This window comes from Phalacrocorax carbo, chromosome 8 (genome assembly GCF_963921805.1).
Source record: "Phalacrocorax carbo chromosome 8, bPhaCar2.1, whole genome shotgun sequence".
NCBI lineage: Eukaryota > Metazoa > Chordata > Aves > Suliformes > Phalacrocoracidae > Phalacrocorax > Phalacrocorax carbo.
The window spans coordinates 23,322,470-23,344,054 of NC_087520.1; the positions used below are offsets into that span (position 1 = coordinate 23,322,470).

At 42.0% G+C, this 21,585-nt stretch overlaps 1 protein-coding gene across 3 annotated transcripts in view; it reads right to left on the minus strand.

Moving 5' to 3' along the window:
* The window catches only part of RANBP10 (RAN binding protein 10), a 93,019-nt gene that overhangs the window by 60,218 nt on the left and 11,216 nt on the right, over positions 1-21,585 (minus strand). For all 3 annotated transcript variants that reach the window (XR_010374227.1, XM_064459123.1, XM_064459122.1), the window contains exon 3: positions 8,658-8,710. Coding sequence is in view for 2 of the 3 variants with exons in the window: in XM_064459123.1 (XP_064315193.1) it covers positions 8,658-8,710 (53 nt within the window). In the remaining variant the exon portion in view is untranslated. The remainder of the gene's footprint in view (positions 1-8,657; positions 8,711-21,585) is intronic.

A 21,585-nucleotide genomic window follows, 5' to 3' on the forward strand; every position in this document is an offset into this window, starting at 1 on the left:
CTCATGACACCCTTCCATAGTGTGGGCATTGCACTACTAGCATGCAGCCCTTCTAATAACAGCTAATAGCCCTTCTGAGCTCAGTAGCTTCACAAACCTTCAGTCCCTTGATCTGAACTATAAGATTCAGATAGGTGACAGCAAAACAAGCCTATGCTTTCACTGAAATTTGTTCTTAATGCTTTGCTATGTGACTGAATGAAATAAAGCTTGGTGCAAAAAAAAAAAAAAATCCAATCAAGTTCAAATATCATCTGACTAATCACCAAAATGAAAGGGACCCAGTCATCATCTTCAAACAACTTGAAAAAAGGTAGAGGCAGATAAAAAAAACCTAGAGAGATGCAGCCAGCCAAGCTAGCTTCAGCTCAGTGTGCCCTTGCAAGTGTCTCCACGATCAGCTAGATAAGTGGCAACGGGAGGGAATGCTCAGTCTTTATTTAATGATTTCAGCACCTGTCTTAGGTGAGAGTAATATCTGTTCCTATCAAAAATAAGCTCAGACCACTGTTACCCACACGTTTCTGTAGAATAAAGTTTCACAGAGGAGTTGTTTCAACCTCCATTACGTGTGTCATCAACTGGGCAACAGAACAGATCCAACTTAATAACAACCCCAAAATCAAGCAGTGCCCCCCGCCCATTATTATTAACCCAATTACATGACCCGTTCACACGTAGCCCCACAAACTGGTTTGCTAGGGTAAATGAGAGGGTACCAGAAGCGTAAACAAGTTTGTGGACAGGAACTGGCACAGCCAGCTGAAGGACTGCATGCGTAACTAAGTCCTGGAGGTGTTGCCATAAGCAGTTTTGGGGGAATGCATATATTTATTTAAAAAAAAAAAAAAAATCTGTATCAACCCTACATTGTCCCTAACTTGCCATACAAAAAAAAATTAATCGCCATACTCTATAAATATGCAGGTACTAAAAAAGAGATGTCTTTATGAAATTCCTTATGGGTACTACAGTTATCTATATTCAAATCACACACCAAAACGAAGATTTGGGTACTATTCAATCTGGGTTATACTTACTGCACAAATAAAACAAAACTCCTGACAAGGCAATTCTCCTCCCGGTTAGTAAAGGGAAAGGTTTAAACATGGAATGACAAGCAGAGTTGGTTTATATACTAACTCTTCACTGAAGAACTCCAGCCGGACATGGTATAGATGGTATTGGCACTACCAATCTAGCAGAAGTAACATTAACAGATCCAAATTGCCATAAAAAAATATTAAACCTTGAACCAAGTATACATTTTGGTACCACTTTGCTTAAATTACTCAAGTAACCACTTTTATCCCAAAACTCTATCAAACAGTACTCAAAGGTTTCCATGGTGCTTAGTCCTGAAGAGGACCCAACAAATTGCAAGTAGAAAATACAAGGAGAGCAAGTACGAAAGAGAGGACTATAAGCTACGATCATGTAAAAGCAATTACTCAGACCCCTTCTAAGAAATTACAAGGCTTCCCTCAGCCATTCTTGAATAATTTGAGTGGTTTAACTAGAAGCCTCAGTAGTCTCAAGTTCTCCATGAAGAGCCACAGCAACACTAAGGACAAAACAGGGGTTGAGGGGGAGGTGGATTGTATGTCTCCATCCTTCTTTACAGCATTAAACCTTCCTTATTGATAATAACCAAGGGAAGGAACATAATTCAGGTTTCCCCATGGTGCTCCAAGGTTCCCTACACACTCTACAGGCATCGACCATGAGTAGCTTTACTTCAACCTGACATGCACAGGGCACAACAGGCAGCCTGCCCATAGCCTGACGTCTGCTCGCTCAACCTTGACACATGGAGTCTACACTGCCAGCAGCTCCACTGCTTTCCCATCCTTTTTTCTACCCATCTGCCTTCCTAATGTGTCAACAAGTTATGATAACGATAGACTACATAATTAAAATTAAATCTAAACTAAAAGCAAAACTTTGATTTGCTCTATTTCCTGAACATAGCAAATAGAGTAGAAGTAAAGTTATATCTGAGGTATATTTACTAAAGAGACAAGGAAGTGTGAATACCATTGTTTAAGACTTTACTAAGACACTATGTGGAAATTTCACGAGCCTTTTTGGTCAACTGTTTTTAAGCATAGCTCTGGAAGATCTTTGCAGCAGGACAAATACCATAAGGTATTTTAAGACAGAGCTGGATCAGCTGCATATATAGTTAAACAAACTTAATAGAAATTACTTCAAAAGAGAGAAAATCAAGCTGGGTGTCCAAAATGCTGATTTAGCCAGGAGGATTTGAAAGCAGACTGAATCACTATTTGTTTGCCACATACCGTTCACATATTTAATCCCATACTTCAGAGCTTATTGGTGGTTGCTCTAGAAGCCAAGGGGGAGGGCCCTTCTTTTCTCATTTAACCATCTAGCTTCTTCCCCTCCCATCCCTTTTCTGCCTAAGCCTTAGAAATTGTGAAAGCTTGGCAAGGATTCTCCTTTGCCCTTGTTTGCAGCATGGAATAACAGCCACTTCCGGGACTTGCTCTGAATTTTGATGTTTTCTTTTACTATAGGGAGTAAGACGCATCCAGTGGTTACAGTTGAGAAAAGATCAACAAGAGTTGCCACAAATCAAGAAAACATGACAAACAGGGACAGGGTGAAGAGTCAGAGATGTCTGGTCTAAAGAGAAGACCACAAAGCAGTGATAGAGGTCTTTATGTATACAGCTACAAAGAGAAAATAAATTAATTATTCTCCACCTCCACATGATCCAAGAGTAATAGGTTTAGACTACATGGGATATTCAGCTTAATCATCAGGAAAAGTTTCCAACACAAGGACAGCATTGGAAGAAGTTGCTGGAAAGATAATGAAAGTCTGATTTAGACACACACCTGTGAGGCTGGACTGATGCATAATTGAATTAGCTTCAGATAAGATGATTTGGTGAGGTCTCATCTTCTATACTTATTATATTAACCACTGGAACTAAGTCCTTTAGCACAGCTCCTTCATTTGTCATTGAAGTCACAGAAAGTGACGACCCAAAGCATAAGCTGATAAGATGGGAATGAAGTTCTGTGAACACATTTGAAGTAGAAAGATCCTCTGGCAATCACTTGGGGAGAAAAAAAAACCCACCCACCCCAAAACCAAAAGAAAACTGGTTGGAAGGAACGTCTGGAGGTTTCTAGCTAAACTTCCCACTCAGAGCTGGATTAACTTAAGAGTTCGATCAGGTTGCCTAGAGTATTGTCCAATTGAGGTTAGAAAATCTCTGAGGCTAGAGCCTCTCTAGTAACCCATCCCCAACTCTGTTAAGAAATAATATCTTATTTCCCATGAGAATTTTATTTGTTGCAACAGATGCCCATTGCCTCTGTGTACCTCTGAGAAGAGTCTGGGTCCATGTTCTCTGCAAGCTCCTTTTGGTAATGAAAGGCTGTTACTAGATCCCTTCTCTGCCTTGTCTTCTCCAGGCTGACCAAGCTCAGTTCCTTCAGTTTCTCACTGGTTCCTACAAAACACCACCTATCCAGCCTCCATTCTCTGGTCACCCCCAGAAGGGAGCACACCTGCCTGAAAAACCCTTGTGAACAACCCTAGGGGAGAAACCAGTATCTTCCTCCTCTCAAAGGATGAAACAGGAAGACAGATTCCTCAGTAGCCTTGCTCCCTTGCTTGAATCTCCTCTGATAACACGCAAGATAAGCTGAGGAGAAATAAAGTCCTATCTACAAACATCAACAGAAACCTATCAGCAAGAGGATAATGCAAATGAAAGGAAGGGATCTCCAAACAAAGCTAGAAGAGAAAGCCCATTCATGTTGTTGGTGGCTTACAGAGGAGGACAGATGGCTTTCACAGAGGGAGTATGGGGAAGTCTTAATTCTCAGTGCTCATTTTTATTCTATCTACAAGTCTACAGAAACAGATGACTCACATGGTCCCTTTGCTCAAGAAAGACACAGGACAGTTGGACAAACTGTTTCTGGTTTTGCTGACCTGGCTTAAGGCATTGCAGTCCCAGAAGCCAAACCCCAACACGGTGCAGGTTTCTGTACACCAAATTCTGCTGGTTTATCTGGCTGTACTCTAATTCAAGTCTATAAAACATTCTTGAATTTGAAAGCTTATTCTTTTAATAGGGAGTTTGAAGTAGGCAGATAGTGTGCTTGGCTTATCCCTATCTTTTAATTTGAAAAGTAAGGTGAAAAATAATCAAAGTTTCATAAAACAAAACAATCGTGAGTGAAAGCCGTCAGTCCCTTTAAAACGTGCAACGCTGCGTAGCAGGGCAAGTCAGTTATTAACCAGAAGGTGTTTCAAGTGTCTAAAAGTGATTGGCCAGATCCTGTCTATGCTGTTTCAGAAACTGAAGCAGTGTTTGCCTAGGAGTATGGTATCACAACATTTCAGGCTGAATTAAGACCTTGCTGCCACTGTAGACACTCATCCGTCCTTCCCTCTCTGCCCAGCTGTATGTTTCTGATGGGTTACCCTCCCAAGAGCTAGGACAAATGAAATGTTATTTCTCAAGAACGTGAAGGACTTGAACCAATGCAGAACACTACATGCAGGGGAGAACCATCTCCAGTGTGCACATCTCACCCATATTAAAGACAGGAACACCTGTCTTCAAGTGAAACCTGCAGCAAACCACCAACACGTTTTTGGTTGGGCTCAGAAAAAACGTACTGAATTGAGGGCTAAATAATTTAAAAAAAAAAAAAAAAAGACTTTTCAGATGTTACATTCAGGATGCAAAGGGAGGAGCGCTGCTCCCAGAGTTCTGAAGGAACCAGCCTGTCACAACCCCAACACAGCAGAAAAGCAGGCCTGGCAGGAGCCTGTCTGAAAGCTGGCCTGGCAAAGGCGGTGACAAGTGCCAGAGCCAGGGGCTTGCACAAGGGAAGAAGAGGGACTGTGCAGCTGTAGCAGGGGAAGAAGGGTCTGGTTTCTCTCCTTTGCTGACAGTGAGTTAGATCAGTACAGCTGTAACGTGTAATTTCATCTTCAGATACCAAAATGCTGAGCACGTGGGAAAAAAAGCTTTATCTGGGGAAAGGAGTAGACATTTCAATAAAAGCCACTAGTTTAAAGCAGAACTTTTATTAGCAAGTGTTCTATGTGTCTTTTAAAAAATAATAATAAAGTAGTTGTCAAGACATGTCAGGGTCACAAAAATTGGCACTTCAGTAAAAATCCCACAATCATTTCAGACTGCTGACTGAATTTCAAAGCACAGCCCACAGAAACCTCCTTTTAAGAGCAGTCTGTTTGCAACGCAGATAGGGTAGTTTAAGGAAATGCTCAGGTTGCTCCAACCTTCAGAGGAAGCTCAGCACTACCCCCACCAGCACAGAGCTGGGCTGAAGCCAAAATAAATTTGGCATAAAGCACAAATGTCCTGACTTGCAACTAGATATGGCTGAACTGTTTGGTCTCAGGGAATGGGGGGAAAGGATTTTGAGACAGAACCCAGCAACAAGATTGTTCTTTGAATTAGGGCTGACAGGGTGCCAAGGATCCTCACTGAAAGTGGGAACAAGAAAGAGACCAAGTTAGGTTCCCATACCAGGCTTTGAGCTCCCAAACCACTACTTGTAGTGGGTCACATACCGCCCTGACAGCATGCCGAGCAAAAATTGATCTGTTAAAGCAGAAGTGACTTAGAAATTAGTCTAAGGAGACAAACCTGGCAGGGTTTCAGGTCACAAAAAGTTAAAGTTACACTTTGACATGAAGCCAAGTGAGACTCCAAAGTCTGTCACTTCTTCATGGTTAGTCTGTGATGTAAAGGACCTGATAACAGTTAAGCCTGACCCATGTTTCTCGCTTCAGTTACTTGAGCAATATACTATAAAAAGTCAGTCAGACTCATTCTCCAAAAGCCAGGAAGATACTTTTTGAACTGTAATACAGAGCCATGCAGTTCATTTTACAGATGATGGGAGATCGACCTAACTATGCCCACAGAATTACTCTTGGCAGCATAACCTGCATGTGATGAAACAAACAGCAGGTTCATAGGATCAAATTTGTGCAATTCATTGCTAAATAAGCTCTATCTGAAGTCTCAAGTTCACTTTATGTTTTATTTCACTCAGAGAAAAAGAGTTCCACATTTGCCACAGGCACTCTAGAAATAACAGTAGTATACAGGCACTGTGGTTCAAACTAGCCACAAAATACTGCCTATGTAGCTCTTGGGCTTTAAAGCCATTTACCAGAAGTGGTTTGGCTAATTTTTAGTCTGTAAAGGGAAGAAAAAAAAAAACACACACAAAAAATAAATTTGGTTGACTGTTCTATTTCAGGACAGCAAACCTTTGACATTCAGCCCACATCATCTCAGGTTAGTATTCAACCATGTTTTATATATAAACAGTGTTACAATCCCCATGAGAATCCTAGGTTAAGTGTAACCCAACCAGCAGTCTACAGGCCAAGTCTACAAAACAACCCCACCCGTCTTTCCAAACAACTCCTCTTCCAAGGAGCCAAGCACCTCAACCCTGGGAAGAGACAATGGGACTAGATTCCTGCTTCATCTTGTACAAACACACAACCCACTTAGGTTGGGAGGGAGTGCAGAGAGAGAAGGAGTCTGAAACTAAGAGTTCGATACCTGTTGACACCAGATCATCCTGATCTAGACATTCCCTACCTTTTTGCAACGAAGTATCACTTGAGAAAACTGGTAGATTCCTGCCTTCCTCCTTCCCTGGAGTAGTTCTGAGTGGATAAAGACCTGTGACCTTAATACTCGCTCCAATGTGTATAGACTGTAGTTGTCATAACAATTATTAAGGAATCTAGTTTGCAGTAAGATGGAAATTCTTTAAAACATGGATGTCACTGAAATAATTCTCCCAAAAAGAGTTGTTATAGAAATGTAGAATAACTAAGATGGAAGGGGCCTCCAGAAGTCACCTAGTCCAAGCCCTGCTCAAAGGAGGTCTAATTAGATCAAGTTGGTCAAGGCCATGTCCAGCTGAGTCCTAAATATCTCCAAAGTTAGAGGTTCCACAAGCTCTCTGGGCAGGTCTGAAATTACCAGATAATAACAGATGCAAGGAAGGTTGTGCCAAAGTCAGACCAACAGGTCTTAAGACTTGCCTCTGACAGTGGCCAGGAGACTCCCAAGGTCCAAACATGATCAAAGGGTACCTGGAAAGGGAAAGTCTGCCTGCAACTATTAACCATGGTTGTGATTTATGAGTGGCCCACACACTGCACTGACATTTGTCACTAAAACAGCAATGCTCATTGTTTCACTGGTGAAATTTTAATTGAACTAATTAACTAATGCAATTAGCCTACAATTCCAAATTTCTTCTTTACCAATGCAAAAGGTCCCCAATGCTCCCTCATGCATTCCAAGATCTCCAAGCTTCTCTTCAGTAACAAGACAAGGCAGCTGCTCCACTGCAAAATTCAGCAACCGGTTTACAATTAAAAGAATGGGCACCAGAAAGCTGGCTATTTTCTGAAATCACTCAAGGAAAAGCCTCCTTTTCATCCTCCTGCTGAGACTACATCTGCAGTCTTTGCAGAATTTCAGAAACATAGCTACAGAAATATACATTTCGGAAATCTATAAACAGAGCTACAGAATCACATATTTTGCTAACAGAATAGTCAAGGATTTTGCTCCAATGCTGCAGCATTTTCAATTGGAGGTTATAATGAAAAAAACCAAGCACATTCCACTCTCTGAATATGTGAGTTAGCACTGAAGATTAAAGCAAAATCCTCACTGAGGATTCCTCACTGATGCATGAGGACCTTAGTGCAAACCCTATGGAAGCTCTTCCTTTTGTTAGGACATTCACAAAACAATTCTCCTTTGGAAATACCAAGATGCATAATAAGGGTAGAACACACATTTCAGCTTCAAAACAACTCCACCAGAAGTAAATCATACCCAAGATCAAAAAATGTCCCCACCACTGGGAACAAGCCATCACTCATTCTGGCACGTGAAGAACGTTTACTTTCTACCAAACACAGACAACTTCTAGTTTCAAGCCCAGCTGAAAGAATTCCTGCTACAGAAGTCACTATGTTGATCCAAATCCAGAAATTATAATTTTATCTAATAAATTGGATATTGTTAAAGAAATATTACCAATTATTTATTTTTTAAAAGAAGCTGCTTAACCAACTTAGAGGCTAACCTAAAAACACTTCAAACAAAGGAAGAGACAATATTAACTGGAAACAGCACTTTATCACATACTTCTAGTTTTCCAGTGGGAAGAGGGAAAGAAGAGAGGAGAAAAAATATGCCAGGCCAATTTTCTTGTCATGTTCATATTCTTTCACGTTAATTTGTCAAGTGGGATATACAGATTAAATCTCAAATTATTTTGCTACTTATTTTTCCAGACACAAAGAAGAGCTTGCATGTCTGAAAGCTCATCATCTTACCCATTAATCATTAGTTTAATACTAATTTCTATTATCTGCTAAAATCATCACAGCTACATTAACAATGCTAGTAACTCAGTTTAGGATAACACTCAATAGTTTGAAACTTCCAGGTGTCAGACATTTATAGTCATGACATTTTATTAACAGAAACACACATTCACTAATTCATATACATAAATTAAAAGCTTTATTTCAAACGAACATTTAACACAGACTGAGAGCCAAACAAAATCTTAACAGTGACTTACCAGGAAGCCTGTTCATGTTCACCCCTTGAGCAGAAAGTCCTATTCCCATGTACCTTCAAAAAAACCACAGAAAATATGAGTCAAGCATAGAATGGCCAATCCACAAGATTTCCTGCAGCAGAAATGTAGCAGTAAAAAAAAAAAAAAAAACAAAATCCACAAATCATTTAAGGTAAGAATGTTTAAATCACTAAAAGATTTTCCACTACTTTCTTAGTCTTCTCTTGAATCTAAGAGAAAATGTCAGTCTGCTTAGTGACTGACAGCTTTCTGATATACAACTACAGCTACTTTTTAGCTCTCAATTGGCAGGAAGACGACTGGAAAACAATCAGCAATTAAATTTCTGGGTTTGGGGGTTCCCCCCCCATATATCAGAAGAAAAATATTTATATAGGTAATTAACAAGAGACAAAAAAATACAGAAGGACAGATATAGTATTTGAGAACAAATGTCCATCTAGCCTAACATATTGTCTCCAGTAATAGCTGGTAGAGGATGCACAGGACAGAGCAAACAGTTGTACTTTTCAAGAACATTCTTTCATTGTCCAACATATATTTTACAGAATTTCCTAAGAAAATGTGGTCCTTCTGTATTTCACACCCCAACAGATTTTCCTCCATTAATTTGATTGTTTTCAAAGAGCTTACAAAGGTTCAGAAAAGGCAATATCCCGCAGCCCCACCATTCAATTACTGTCCAAGCTAGTTTTGCTTGGTACTTGCATTTTTAGAACTGGAAGAGAAGGGAATAGCATTTCTCTGTTAAATTCCCCAGGATTTTAAAGTCCTCATTCATACCCCACTCCCCAGTGATCTCTTCTCAACATTGGCTACTCGCAGTCTACTCAGTTGCTCCTCTTAGGGAAGGTCATCTATACCTCTTAACACTCTTGCTGCACTTTCAGTTCTCTATCTTCTTTGAGAAGCAAGCATCATTTACAACAGAAACACACTGTGATTACTACAGCCAACAGTATAATGATGTTCTCCATTTTGGTTTCTATTCCTCCCCCTCCTGGTCTCTATTATTCCATTTATTTTTTCACTGCAGATAAGAATTGAGCTGATTTTTCCATGGAACCAGGACAGAAAGGACTTGTCCCTCAACTGTAAGAGGCAGCTCAGAGACCATTTGTTGTGTCACGCGTGGATTGTTTATTCTCCCCCATGAAAATCATTTTACATCTATCCAGCCTGAATTGCATCCTTCATTTTATCATCTGTGGTCAGCCCTTGATTTTACAACTCTAGTTGGCTTCATAATACCAGCAAAAACAAAAAAAAATACTGTCTTACTATTAATTTCACTTCCAGGTCACTTATTAAGGTAGTGAACATCAGAGGTGTAGTACACATCCCACAGAAATCCACTGGTTAACATCCTCAGCTGCAGGGAGGAGAGGGGGCACAATACTTGCACATGGACCACTCATTTCTCTGCCCCGCTTCCTGCCTGTGAGCTAACCATCTAACCAATCGTGCAACCACATAAGCTCCTTCACTTTATCCCACATTTTCTTTACCTTCCTCAAGAATTTTTGAGACTGGGCCTTGCCAAATGGCTTTTGCAAATCCAGGCAGACTGATCTTTATCTACTCCTCTGTTCAACAGGATCATAAGGCATAGCCAGCCTTCACAAAGGCTCTTCTTCCTCACTGCAATATTTATGCAGGTACCCATTTTGTTTGTTCTATTTCTGTCAATTTGCACGGTGTGTAATTCTCTTAATATCCCCTGGAACCACAGAAACAGCTGCCCTGCTCAGTTTGTTTTTAACAAGCTGCCATATTTTTAGGTTACTGCACTTAGAAATGAACAGTTACTGTTGGGCTCTTGTTCACGTGAAGGTACAAATCCAAACAGGCTACAGCTAACATCCTGCTATTCTTTCACAGTATCAGTTTTCTTCCTGTGGCTTCCTCAACCACCTGCTCCATAAAACATTAACCATGTCTGAAAGTATTATTTCAGAATTTGACCCAAAGTTACATTTCTTCAAGCTATATGGGTTAAGCCTCTGGCAGCAACTGTTCCCTGCCCTTGACTTCTCCATCTCAATCATTGTCACCACACTAATCAGCTAGCATGGAAATGGTAATAACGATTCTTTTTCCTGTTTGCACAGAAATCTTAATCCTTAAAGACCTTTAAGTTTATCAGTTCTTAGTCTGTGATATCTTTAATACATAGCACCATTTATTCACAAACATGGCCAACTGTGTCTTTCTTGTACACTTCACATCTTGGTAGCATGACCTTTCAAGATTTTAAACACATGAAGCCCAGTTTTACTGTTCTTTATATTAAGTCAGTCCCTTCTTAAGAAACACACTCTATTTCAGAAACACCCCAGCTTCCAGAGGATCGGGACACAAACACCCCCTCCCCAGACCAATTCCTCAGCAACATACCAGAACCATTCCTCACCCCTCTTTACTTGTATTGGGCAAAGCACAGTACTGTGCAAAGGTGGGGAAAAGCATTTTGAGACACCTACAGCAGAGGTCCTGCTTTTCAACTTCCTGTGTAATAGTTAAAAGTTTTACATACAGAACCTTTGCTGCTCTCCCTATGCCTCCAGCACCTCAGTGACCACAACTATCACTTCACACTCAGCAGCGGGTACAATATTCAGGTGCCTTGGGAGACCTGTGTCCTTTGTGTCTACCAGCCAAGTTACGATGCGTCCCTTGAGTCACAAACCCAGTTGTCTATATACCTGATCACTGAATTGCTAACCATTATACAGTCCGCCCTTTCCTTCTAGCTGGCCCCTGGTCTCTTAGGGTTATCTTCAGAGGAAAATGATACACAATTGTGATATGGAGAACCTATTGCTGGACTCATAACTTCCCTTCACCCAGCTCAGTGTTTTCCTGCAGCAAGACTGGAGCTCTTTGAATTCAAAGTTTCTTGGGGTGAACGCTGACAACCAAGAAAGGCCAGCCCAGGTCCTTCAGCTCTCACCATGTATAAAACATGTAACTACGCAAGCAGCAATAAAGTGTTAAGTGTTTGATAAAGGAAATAAGAAGATCACTGAACTTAGAAAAATACTCAAAAGAGGCTTTGGTAGCAGCCAGTTCAAGAGCAGAAGATTCGAAGCTCCTGATGGTGTTTAGAGCAAACAAGTTGTTGTGGTTTAGCCGGCAGCTCAGCCCCACACAGTCGCTCGCTCACTCCCCACCGGTGGGATGGGGGAGAGAATCAGAAGGGTAACGCTCGTGGGTTGAGATAAGAACAGTTTAATAATTAAAATAAAATTTTAAAAAAAAGCAATGGAAAGGAAAACAACGAAACCCAGGGTGTGTGTGTGTGTGTGTGTGTGTGTGTGTGTGTGAACTACCGAAACAAACCGCCTGCGCCACAGCCGCTCACCGCCCGCCGACCCAACGCTGCGCCGACCGGAGCCGCAACTGCCCCCCCTTAATATACTGGTCATGGCGTCACAAGGTATGGAATGAACCTGCCATGGGCCAGTCGGGGTCAGCTGCCCCCGCCATGGCCCTGCCCCTCCCAGCCTCCCACCGACATGGCAGAGCACAGGAAGCTGGAAAGGTCCCCAACCACCACAGGCACCACAGTGAAGAGAATTAACCCCTTCTCAGCCAAAACCAGCGCACAAGTTTATCTCAGAAACTCTCCAGTCACAGTGGACAGATTCTAGGACATTTGGCTGGATTTCCAATATCTCACTTAGAAGGATAAAGAGAGATTTGTGAGGATTTCCAAAATACCTAGGATGTCCATTATTATGTAGCAAGTCTGATGTTATATGCAGAAATGCTAAAAGCCTGCAGCCTGCCTACAAAAAAGGGCTCCAGGCACTCTGCTTGTTGAGACAGGACAGTGGACACTCCAGTGCAATACAAACTTGGACACAGCACATGCAGAAATGCAAACAAATGTTGAGTGTATTCTGCACTACTCCAAGTCCCAGGACATGGGTGAAATTACTATCTCCTGCAGATAGTAACCCTAAGCTTTTAGATCTGACGGGCCCTACCCTGGAGATAATCCTCCTCATCTGGCTTGGTCACGATGGAAGGAGCTCAAGGGCACCACCTTCCCTACCACAGGCTAACTGGCTCCTTCAGCACAAACAGGGATCCTTTCACCTGTGCTCAGGGAACTGTCAGCCAAAGGTCAGGTAGCATCTGCCTGGGCATGCACTCCATCCAAGGAGGGATTAGAGGCTGCCAAGATACAGCCTAACAAAAGACATCCCAAAGATTTCTGCTGCCACATGCTGCAGAGAGACTGGCAAGATATGACGAAAGAGCAGAGTGGGGAGGATTCATACAAAAATAGGCCCTGCATAGTCTGCAGTACATCCTGAGGTAGAAAGCTCAACAGTAAAGACGAGCCTTACTTCAAAAGATAGATCAACTGGGCAGAGACAAGGCAAGACCTTTGGGCATTCCTCCCAACACCTAAACTCACAAACGACTATAAGGCTGACAGAACTTAATCTGTAGACTATCTACTCCTCAGTAACTCAGTATAAACAGAAAAAACCTGTTTCGTCTGAGGAGGGGTACCATTACTGCCTGTACCTTTGCTGCACAGAGTCCAGAGGGGAAGATTTTGTTTCACCTTTGGCCTAGAAGCTCCTTTGAAATGCACCTGAGCGGAGATGCGAAGGACAGCATGGTGGCAGTTATCAGCTTGGACAACATCAGCTAGTTGCTACTGTGATCTTTTGTATCAGTGAAAATGTTCAGCTTTTTATGAACAGCAATCAGTTGCTGGTCTCCACTTCCCTATTATGACAGAAAATATGGCCTACAAAACACCCCTAGCCAAGGGCCCTCCAGCATTAACAACTGCCATGAAAAGGACAAGGAAAGATTTCGGAGCACCATAAGCAAATTGTCACTGCTGGAATGCAGAGAGGTTTTGATAAGGTCCTTCACCAGAAATTATCTTGGTATAAAAAGAAAGTTACCTCACAGACTAGTAACCAGTTGAAATGCTAAAAGACCAAGGGTAAGAGAAATGCTTGCAGGAACACAGACATGAGGTAAAGACATCATATTAGAGGGTCAGGACAAATACCTGTGACTTGAAGAGGAAAGTTGGGAAAACAAAGAAAAAGAAGCGGGGGGTGGAGAAAGAGTGGGAGGGAAGATTGCCATACTTAATACAATAAAGAAGAACTACTCCCACCAACAACATCCCATAAGTGCAGACAGGAGGTCAGGGGGAGGGATTTGGTCCTCTCTGTTCAGCACCTGCAACACCTGCAAGCATCATACTCTGAGGTTCTCCAATACAAGGAACAATAACAAACTGGAGCGAGTGCAGCAATAGATAGTTAGGGGGCTCAAACTGCATGATGTATGAGACGACACTGAGGGAAAAGTGTTTATTTGGACTTAAGAACAAAAGACAAAGCGGGGATCGGATCTCATTGCTGTCTACAGCTACCTAATGGGAGAGTACAGGGAAGCTGGAGCCAGACTTCGCACACACAGACACACACACAAAATCATGAGAAATAACAGACAAGTCATAACAAAGAAGATTCCAGTTAGAAATTACTGAAAATATTTTAACCATGAGAGTGATCAAACACTGGAAGAAAGGCCCAGAGATGCTACTGCATCTCCACTTTTAGAAATAGTCAAAAACTTGACTACACGTTGTCCTGAGGAGCCTGATCTAACTTTGAAGTTGGCCCTGCTTGAGTAGAGCTGAACTGGATGATCTACAGAGATCCTTTCCAACCTAAAGTATTCAATGATATCTTGACTTCAGGACAGTTTTGCTGACAGGCAGCAAACTCTTCCCTAGCAGCGCATAAAGCAGTGCACATTGACCAAGCTGAGAGAAGACAGAACTTCCTGAGGCACACACATATACCACAAGCTAAGTCCTAACCTGATCATACCAGCTGAACCCAGCTTTCTTCCTAGTTGTCAAGGAGAACAGATCATCCAGGAAAGACTGGTTCCTGATCTATCCAACAACCCTGAACTCACAAACAAAACATGCCATGATGACTGTTGCCTGGCACATCACCACGAGCCCTTTAGCCGAAGGGCTCCTGCAACCTGGTGTCCACTTGAAGAAAAGCAACAAGGAAGGTTCTTCTCTGATGCAGAGATATCAAGGATAGAAAAGACTTTGAGAGAAAGCACTACGTGATCTCATTCCTTTGGATCCTTTTAAAAAAAAAAGCACACACACCTATCTCTCTTCTCCTCTGTAATCAAGACTTTTTGAACATGACACTCCACAGTTAATGGCTCAGCAATTTGAATCTTTAGAACTCTTGAATGAAGACCAGATAACCCCTAATGATTTGTTCCTGTGTTTTATGGATAAACACTGTTGTTGTATTAGCCCTTCAATGGGAACCAGATGATTATTTAAAAACAAAGTCTGGCATGCGTTTTATTGACAAATTACATTGCTGTTGTATTAACTCTTTGACTCGGGCAAGATAATCCTTTAAAAGCAAAGACTGGCTGTTCCTACCTTCTCAGAAGTAAGCTCTCCCGAATCATCTCTTGGTTTTACAGACTCTCCATCTTGCTTCCCAAGGTCTCCCATTGCAGACCTTAAGCCAGATGTCCCTCAAGTTACTTTGGCCAACCTTATGGACTTTTTTAAACTTAATTCTTTCCACTGTTCTCATCTATGAAAATTTCAGGTTTTGGAGGGTGTATGCCTATCCTCTCTCACCCTCATTTCTAATTACATCAACTGTCAGGCCATTTTGAGTCTCTCTAATAGTTCACACACTTTTACTCTGAGCCTTCAATATGATGTCTCCTTAAACAGTCTCCATACTGTCTGAAAGCATTTTACCTTTCTGATTGCATCTTTTTATAACTCTTCCTAAACAAGGTTCTTTAATTTATAAAGGTTCGTTTTCTGGCTTTTATGTTGTTGGGTGGTGGGGTTTTTTTAATGAACACTGAAGTGGTACAGTTTGGGAGCCTTTTTACAGAGCTCCTCAAAGGACACTAAACATGAGTACTCATGGTCAGTGCTGCAGAGCAACTTATAAAGACACATTTTTGGTAAAAATTTTCTGCACTGCTCAGAGCATGAGTCAGAAGTCACATCTTTTCTCATGAGTTCCCTGACCAGCTTCTCCAAAGCAGTCATTTAGGCATCTAAAAATTTACTCAGAGTCATGTGACATACACATATTATAAAGAATAAACTGAATTTTAAGGATACATTTACAGCCTTCCAAGCACAATATGGAAGATTTCTCCCCGTATTTGCAGGGAGAACTCTAGCTCTTCCTTGCCACCTTCTTAGCATGTTGGCAGATAAGACAACATGCTTGTTTATTAGCATTTCAATTTTGTTATTCCTGATGAGTTTGGAACCCTTTGCTGCTACAGTTTTCCTTGCTACGTGGTAGGTTTTGCTGTTTTGATTTTTCTTTTTTCAACTATGTGTGCAAGCAGTTGGGATCACAGTCCACAGCTAGTACTATATTCCAGGTCTATATTTCTCCACAGAGCAGTGAGAAGTGGCACCTCTGCCAATTGTTCAACCTCAGGGGAGCTGCGATCCAAGGTCCCAAACTGTTTGAGCACACAACAAAGGCACCATCTAAGCATGGTGCAATATTACCAGAGTGCCAGTCTGGACACCAGCAGGCCAGAAAACACTTGGCAAAAATCTGCCACAGAGCAGGCCACCCAGTCACTCTGGCAGAACCATCCTCACCACCTTCACCTGCTGACATTAGCAAGCCTAAGACCTCCTGGATTTGCTGGCAGCTGCCAAATTTTGTTCAGTGAGTGGGATGTGCCGCTAAGCATAGGGAATGTTTCTTACATCCTGACCTATTTGGCTGAGCTAATGGTGAAACACAGTAATATTATGGCCATTTTGTTTCCTCTAGTGTAGCTTCATCATGCAGTGGCATCAGCTTCCTCAGTTTCAGTCTCACGCAGCACAGCTCCACTAGCAGAGGCCCACTGGCCACCTCCATCCCTCCTTACTGCCTGAGGGTGCTTGCCTGTTCCTCTGCCTCTACTTCTGCTGCTGTTGGCATTAGCACACCTGGAATTTAACAGAGAGAAGAGACACCACTTCTGCACCCAGCTTCATCAGAATCATGGCTGCAGCATTTTGATGGCTTCCCTTCTGTCCCCATCCCTCATTGGGTCACTGCACCGCACTGCCACTGTAAGGGTGGCAATACTGAGCAAACTGTTGGAAATTACAGAAAATAATGTAACTGCTGAATCAGGATAAAATAGGTCATCTCCCACTTCTGCTTATCCTGCTTAACTTTATTATTTTCTACGCAGATTCATCCTCCCTCTTTTGAGTACTGCAGCAAATCCCATGCACATAACCAAGGGCAAAAACGCACACAATAGTATCTTCCCATTTCCAGACAACACAGCTTTAAATTAGGACTAGAAGTTTGTATTTTTATAAAAAGCAAGTATTGCAAATCCAGAAATTCTAAATTTAGGATCACACTTCAATCTAGGTCTACAATACCATGGAAATGTGTCACTGGAAAAAAAAAAAAAGGACATTAACATGACCACAAGTCTTTCTGGTCCACAAAATTTTGCTCTTCAACTTATGCTCTAATTTAAAGCTTAATACAAATTTTAAAAATAAGACCATAATGACTGCAGAACTGTGCACAGAATTTGCAGACAACCTGAAGTAAGACTCTCTCACCATGCTGCGTTTTGACTTTACAGCCTATAGCTTATATCCAGAACTTCAAATCGTCACATATATGATTGCCAGTTATTGTTTTAGAAGACACTAGCTACTTTGCTTTTCCCATCTACTATCAATTAACGTATCAGAACTAATGGATTAAATGATCTTTGAGACCTACAAAGGCCCAGAATTTAAAAAAAAATAAATAAATCGCTCTATTCTCTCCAATTCAGGAAAAGACCCTCATCTTCAACTCCTCCACCACCACCACAAGCATCAGCTGCTTTCTGAAAATCTCAGTGCAGAACAGCTTCTCAAATCGACTCCAAATGTTCCAAACTAGTTCTGCATATACAACAAATTCAAAACTAGTTAAATAGTATTTGTCCTCAAGCACAACCTCCTGCGTCACTGCTTGTTTTTTTGAATAAGTTATAACATTCAATATCTTTCAATATAAATCTCTACAGAGTCTGCCTGCCTGCATCATCACTGGTTTTAGAGGTTTCAGGTGTGGACAGACTCCATATGGGGAATCCGTAACCTGGAGCCCCTTTTTGAGGGACTCAAAGAGCCTCTTGGAAGAGGATGCACAGCAAGCAAAGCACTGATATAGCAGTACAGAAGAAATATAAGAAATGTTAGCATCCACTTTTAAATGGGAGAAAAAAATAACCTTTTTTTAGGGTTTTGAGTAACAATACATTTAAATCTGTTATCCACCATATGTAAGAGAGGTACCTAAACTAAACCCAGGCAAAAGTGACCTCCTAAAACCATCTCCCTAGCAGTGAACACTGGATACTTGGAACTGCCCCCCCACACCAGATCAGAAGCTTCAAAAATGCTGCATCAGTAGATCAATTCCAAATACAGCAGACAGACAAAAATAAACGCAGACATGTGCTAGCGATTCCATCAGAAGCCTTGTTTCTACTTACCAGCAGCCTCGGCAGTTACCATAGCACCAAATTTTTCTAGACTTCTACTGCATCTCAGCCCTGCCCAGTCAACACCCATCACTTTTCAAAATTTTAATAGACTGAATCAGCCACACCAGTCACAACATCAGCTCTGCCTCTTTTATCCATGGCTCTCCTTGGCCACAGCATATGAATGAAGGACCTTGATAGCAAGCCCTTAAGCCAAAAGATACTGGGTCCGCACACGCCTCTGCACAGCAAACAACCAGCAGGATTGCCAGTATTTTTCCCTTTAGATCTTACAGCACCATAATCATGGTAAGGTTAAGTTCAAAGAGACAAAGCTTTTTTGTTCTCTCTCCCCACTCCCAAGTACTTCAGCAGTAAACATCAGCACGTATGCTACTCCAGCAGAGTGATGTTTAAATAAGACAGCATTCCATTCTGGCTCCTAAGAGAGTTTGTGTGGTGGATTGTGCAGTGCAGATATTTTCAATGTTACAATTTAAATTTGTATATTTAAAAAATATACATATTTTTTGCTTCTGCCAATAAAAGACTTTCTCTGAAAAGAGAGATGGAAAGATCCAAAATTATGACTGTACTTTTAAATTAAAATTTAACTCATAAAGATACAGAAGATCTCAGATGAGCTGACTCAGCCAAGAAGCATTATATATTCTCACTGGGCAAAAATTATCCAAAAAGCTACATGGAAAGTTATTTCACAGGAGTGACAATATTTGACCAACCTAAATTAAAACAAAGGGCTCTCTTAAAGAGGCTGTTTTAAGCATTACACAGTCATACAAGTAGCGGAGTACACTGATGGCTGCATTTGGTTTATCCCCAGAAGGAGAATACACCCATGCGACACACAATTCTTCGAGTCAAAACATGTTTTCACAGATTCACAGATTCACAGATTCACAGATTCACAGAATCACAGAATCACAGATTCACAGATTCACAGATTCACAGATTCACAGATTCACAGATTCACAGATTCACAGAATCACAGAATCACAGAATCACAGAATCACAGAATCACAGAATCACAGAATCACAGAATCACAGAATCACAGAATCACAGAATCACAGAATCACAGAATCACAGAATCACAGAATCACAGAATCACAGAATCACAGAATCACAGAATCACAGAATCACAGAATCACAGAATCACAGAATCACAGAATCACAGATTGGAAGGCACCTCAGGGATCATCTAGTCCAACCTTTCTGGGAAGAGCAAAGTCTAGACAAGATGGCCCAGCACCCTGTCCAGACGACACTTAAAGGTGTCCAACGTGGCCGAGTCAACCAATTCCCTGGGGAGATTATTCCAACGGTTGACTGTCCTCAATGTGAAAAATTTCCCTCTTGTGTTCAGTCGGAATCTCCCCAAGAGCAACTTGTGTCCATTCCCCCTTGTCCTCTCCATGTGACTCCGTGTAAAAAGGGAGTCTCCATCTTCTTTGTAACTACCCGTTAAGTACTGGTACACGGTGATGAGATCCCCTCTGAGCCTCCTTTTCTCAAGGATGAACAAACCCAGTTCTCCCAGCCTATCCTCATATGGCAGGCTTCCTGGTGGCCCTTCTCTAGACCCCTTCCAGGCCGTCCACATCTTTTTTGTATAGAGGGGACCAGAACTGTACACACTCCTCCAGGTGTGGCCTGACAAGCGCTGAGTAGAGTGGGATAATGACTTCCTTCTCTCTGCTGGTGATGCCGTTTTTGATGCAACCCAGCATCCTGTTGGCCTTCTTGGCTGCAGCAGCACACTGTTCGCTCATGTTGAGCTTTCTGTCCACCAGGACCCCCAGGTCCCTTTCCACAGAGCTGCTCTCCAGCCAGGTGGATCCCAGCCTGTGCTGCACTCCCAGATTATGTTTTCCCAGGTGCATGACCTTACAATTCTCCTTGTTGAACTTCATAAGGTTCTTGCTGGCCCACTCCTCCGGCCTATCCAGATCTCCCTGCAGAGCAGCTCTCCCTTATGGAGTGTCTACTTCCCCACTCAACTTGGTGTCATCAGAAAACTTCATCAGGCTATACTTGATGCTGTTATCCAGATCACTTATAAAGATGTTGAATAACATTGGGCCCAATATCGATCCCTGGGGGACTCCACTAGTGACAGGTTGCCAGTTTGAGAAAGAGCTAATTACCACCACCCTTTGGGTGCAGCCTGTCAGCCAGTTCCCCACCCACTGGACAGACCACTTGTCTAGGCCATAACACATTAATTCCTCCAGCAGGAGACTATGGGGGACCATATCAAAGGCCTTGGAGAAGTCCAGGTAGACAATGTCCACTGCCTGCCCCATGTCAACCAGGCCAGTCACTTTGTCATAGAAGGCCACCAGGTTTGTCAAGCACAATCTGCCCCTAGTGAAGCCATGTTGGCTTTTCCCAGTCACATGCTTCATTTGACTTGTGATGGCCCCCAGGAGGATTCGTTCCATAAACAAACATGATACCCAGAAAGCCTGCCAATATGTCAATGTTAGAAAAATTTTTGGCTAGTCTAAAGCTACTTTGTGCTAATGACCCATAAAAATCCTCATGAACCCAGCAGAAAAACAGACCTGCCCTTTGACAGCAAGTAGGTAATGCTGAAATTCCAGCACTTGCATCTATTTGACCTATCAAGTGCAGGAACAAAGAACCCGTTTGGTAGAATAGAGGACAACATAGCAATAGAATTCATGTATACTCATACTTTATGTTCTTCAGTTTTAAGGACCCCAAGAGCAAAGAACATCTCCTTTTGTATGCCTGGAAAGCACCCAGAACTTGGGGGGCATTGCTATACGCAAAATAAATAAAGGTGGGGCAGAAGGAGGGAGAAAGCAATTAGTCCATGGTCATAACGGGACCAGGGCAGTATGCTGTACACAAAGAAGGAGATATTTCTTTACCTAAAAAGCTACAAGACTTTCTCCAGGAAAGTTAAAAAGAGTACTCATCTCAAATGCTTTTTCTGACAATTAGCAGAGCAGATTTAAGGCTCTACCATGAAAAGAAAGATATTATAGCTCCCCTTTATTTGTTTCTGAACATGTTGACAGTTACCAAGTCAGGATAGTGAAATAATCCATGCCACTCCTCTTCCAAAACCTGTGAAGCTTACCTAGAAGGCAGACAAAATTCACCCCATCTGAAAGCTGGGGAAACAAAGGTGGAAAAATACATCGGTTTAGCTTTGGTTGGTTACCTAATGGTCACAAGCCTATACTCTTCATTACCATGCCAGTAACACCCTAACATAGTAGTCTGCTTAGAGCACGCTTTACCGCGTGTGCTGAGACACACCAAGACCCAAACTTA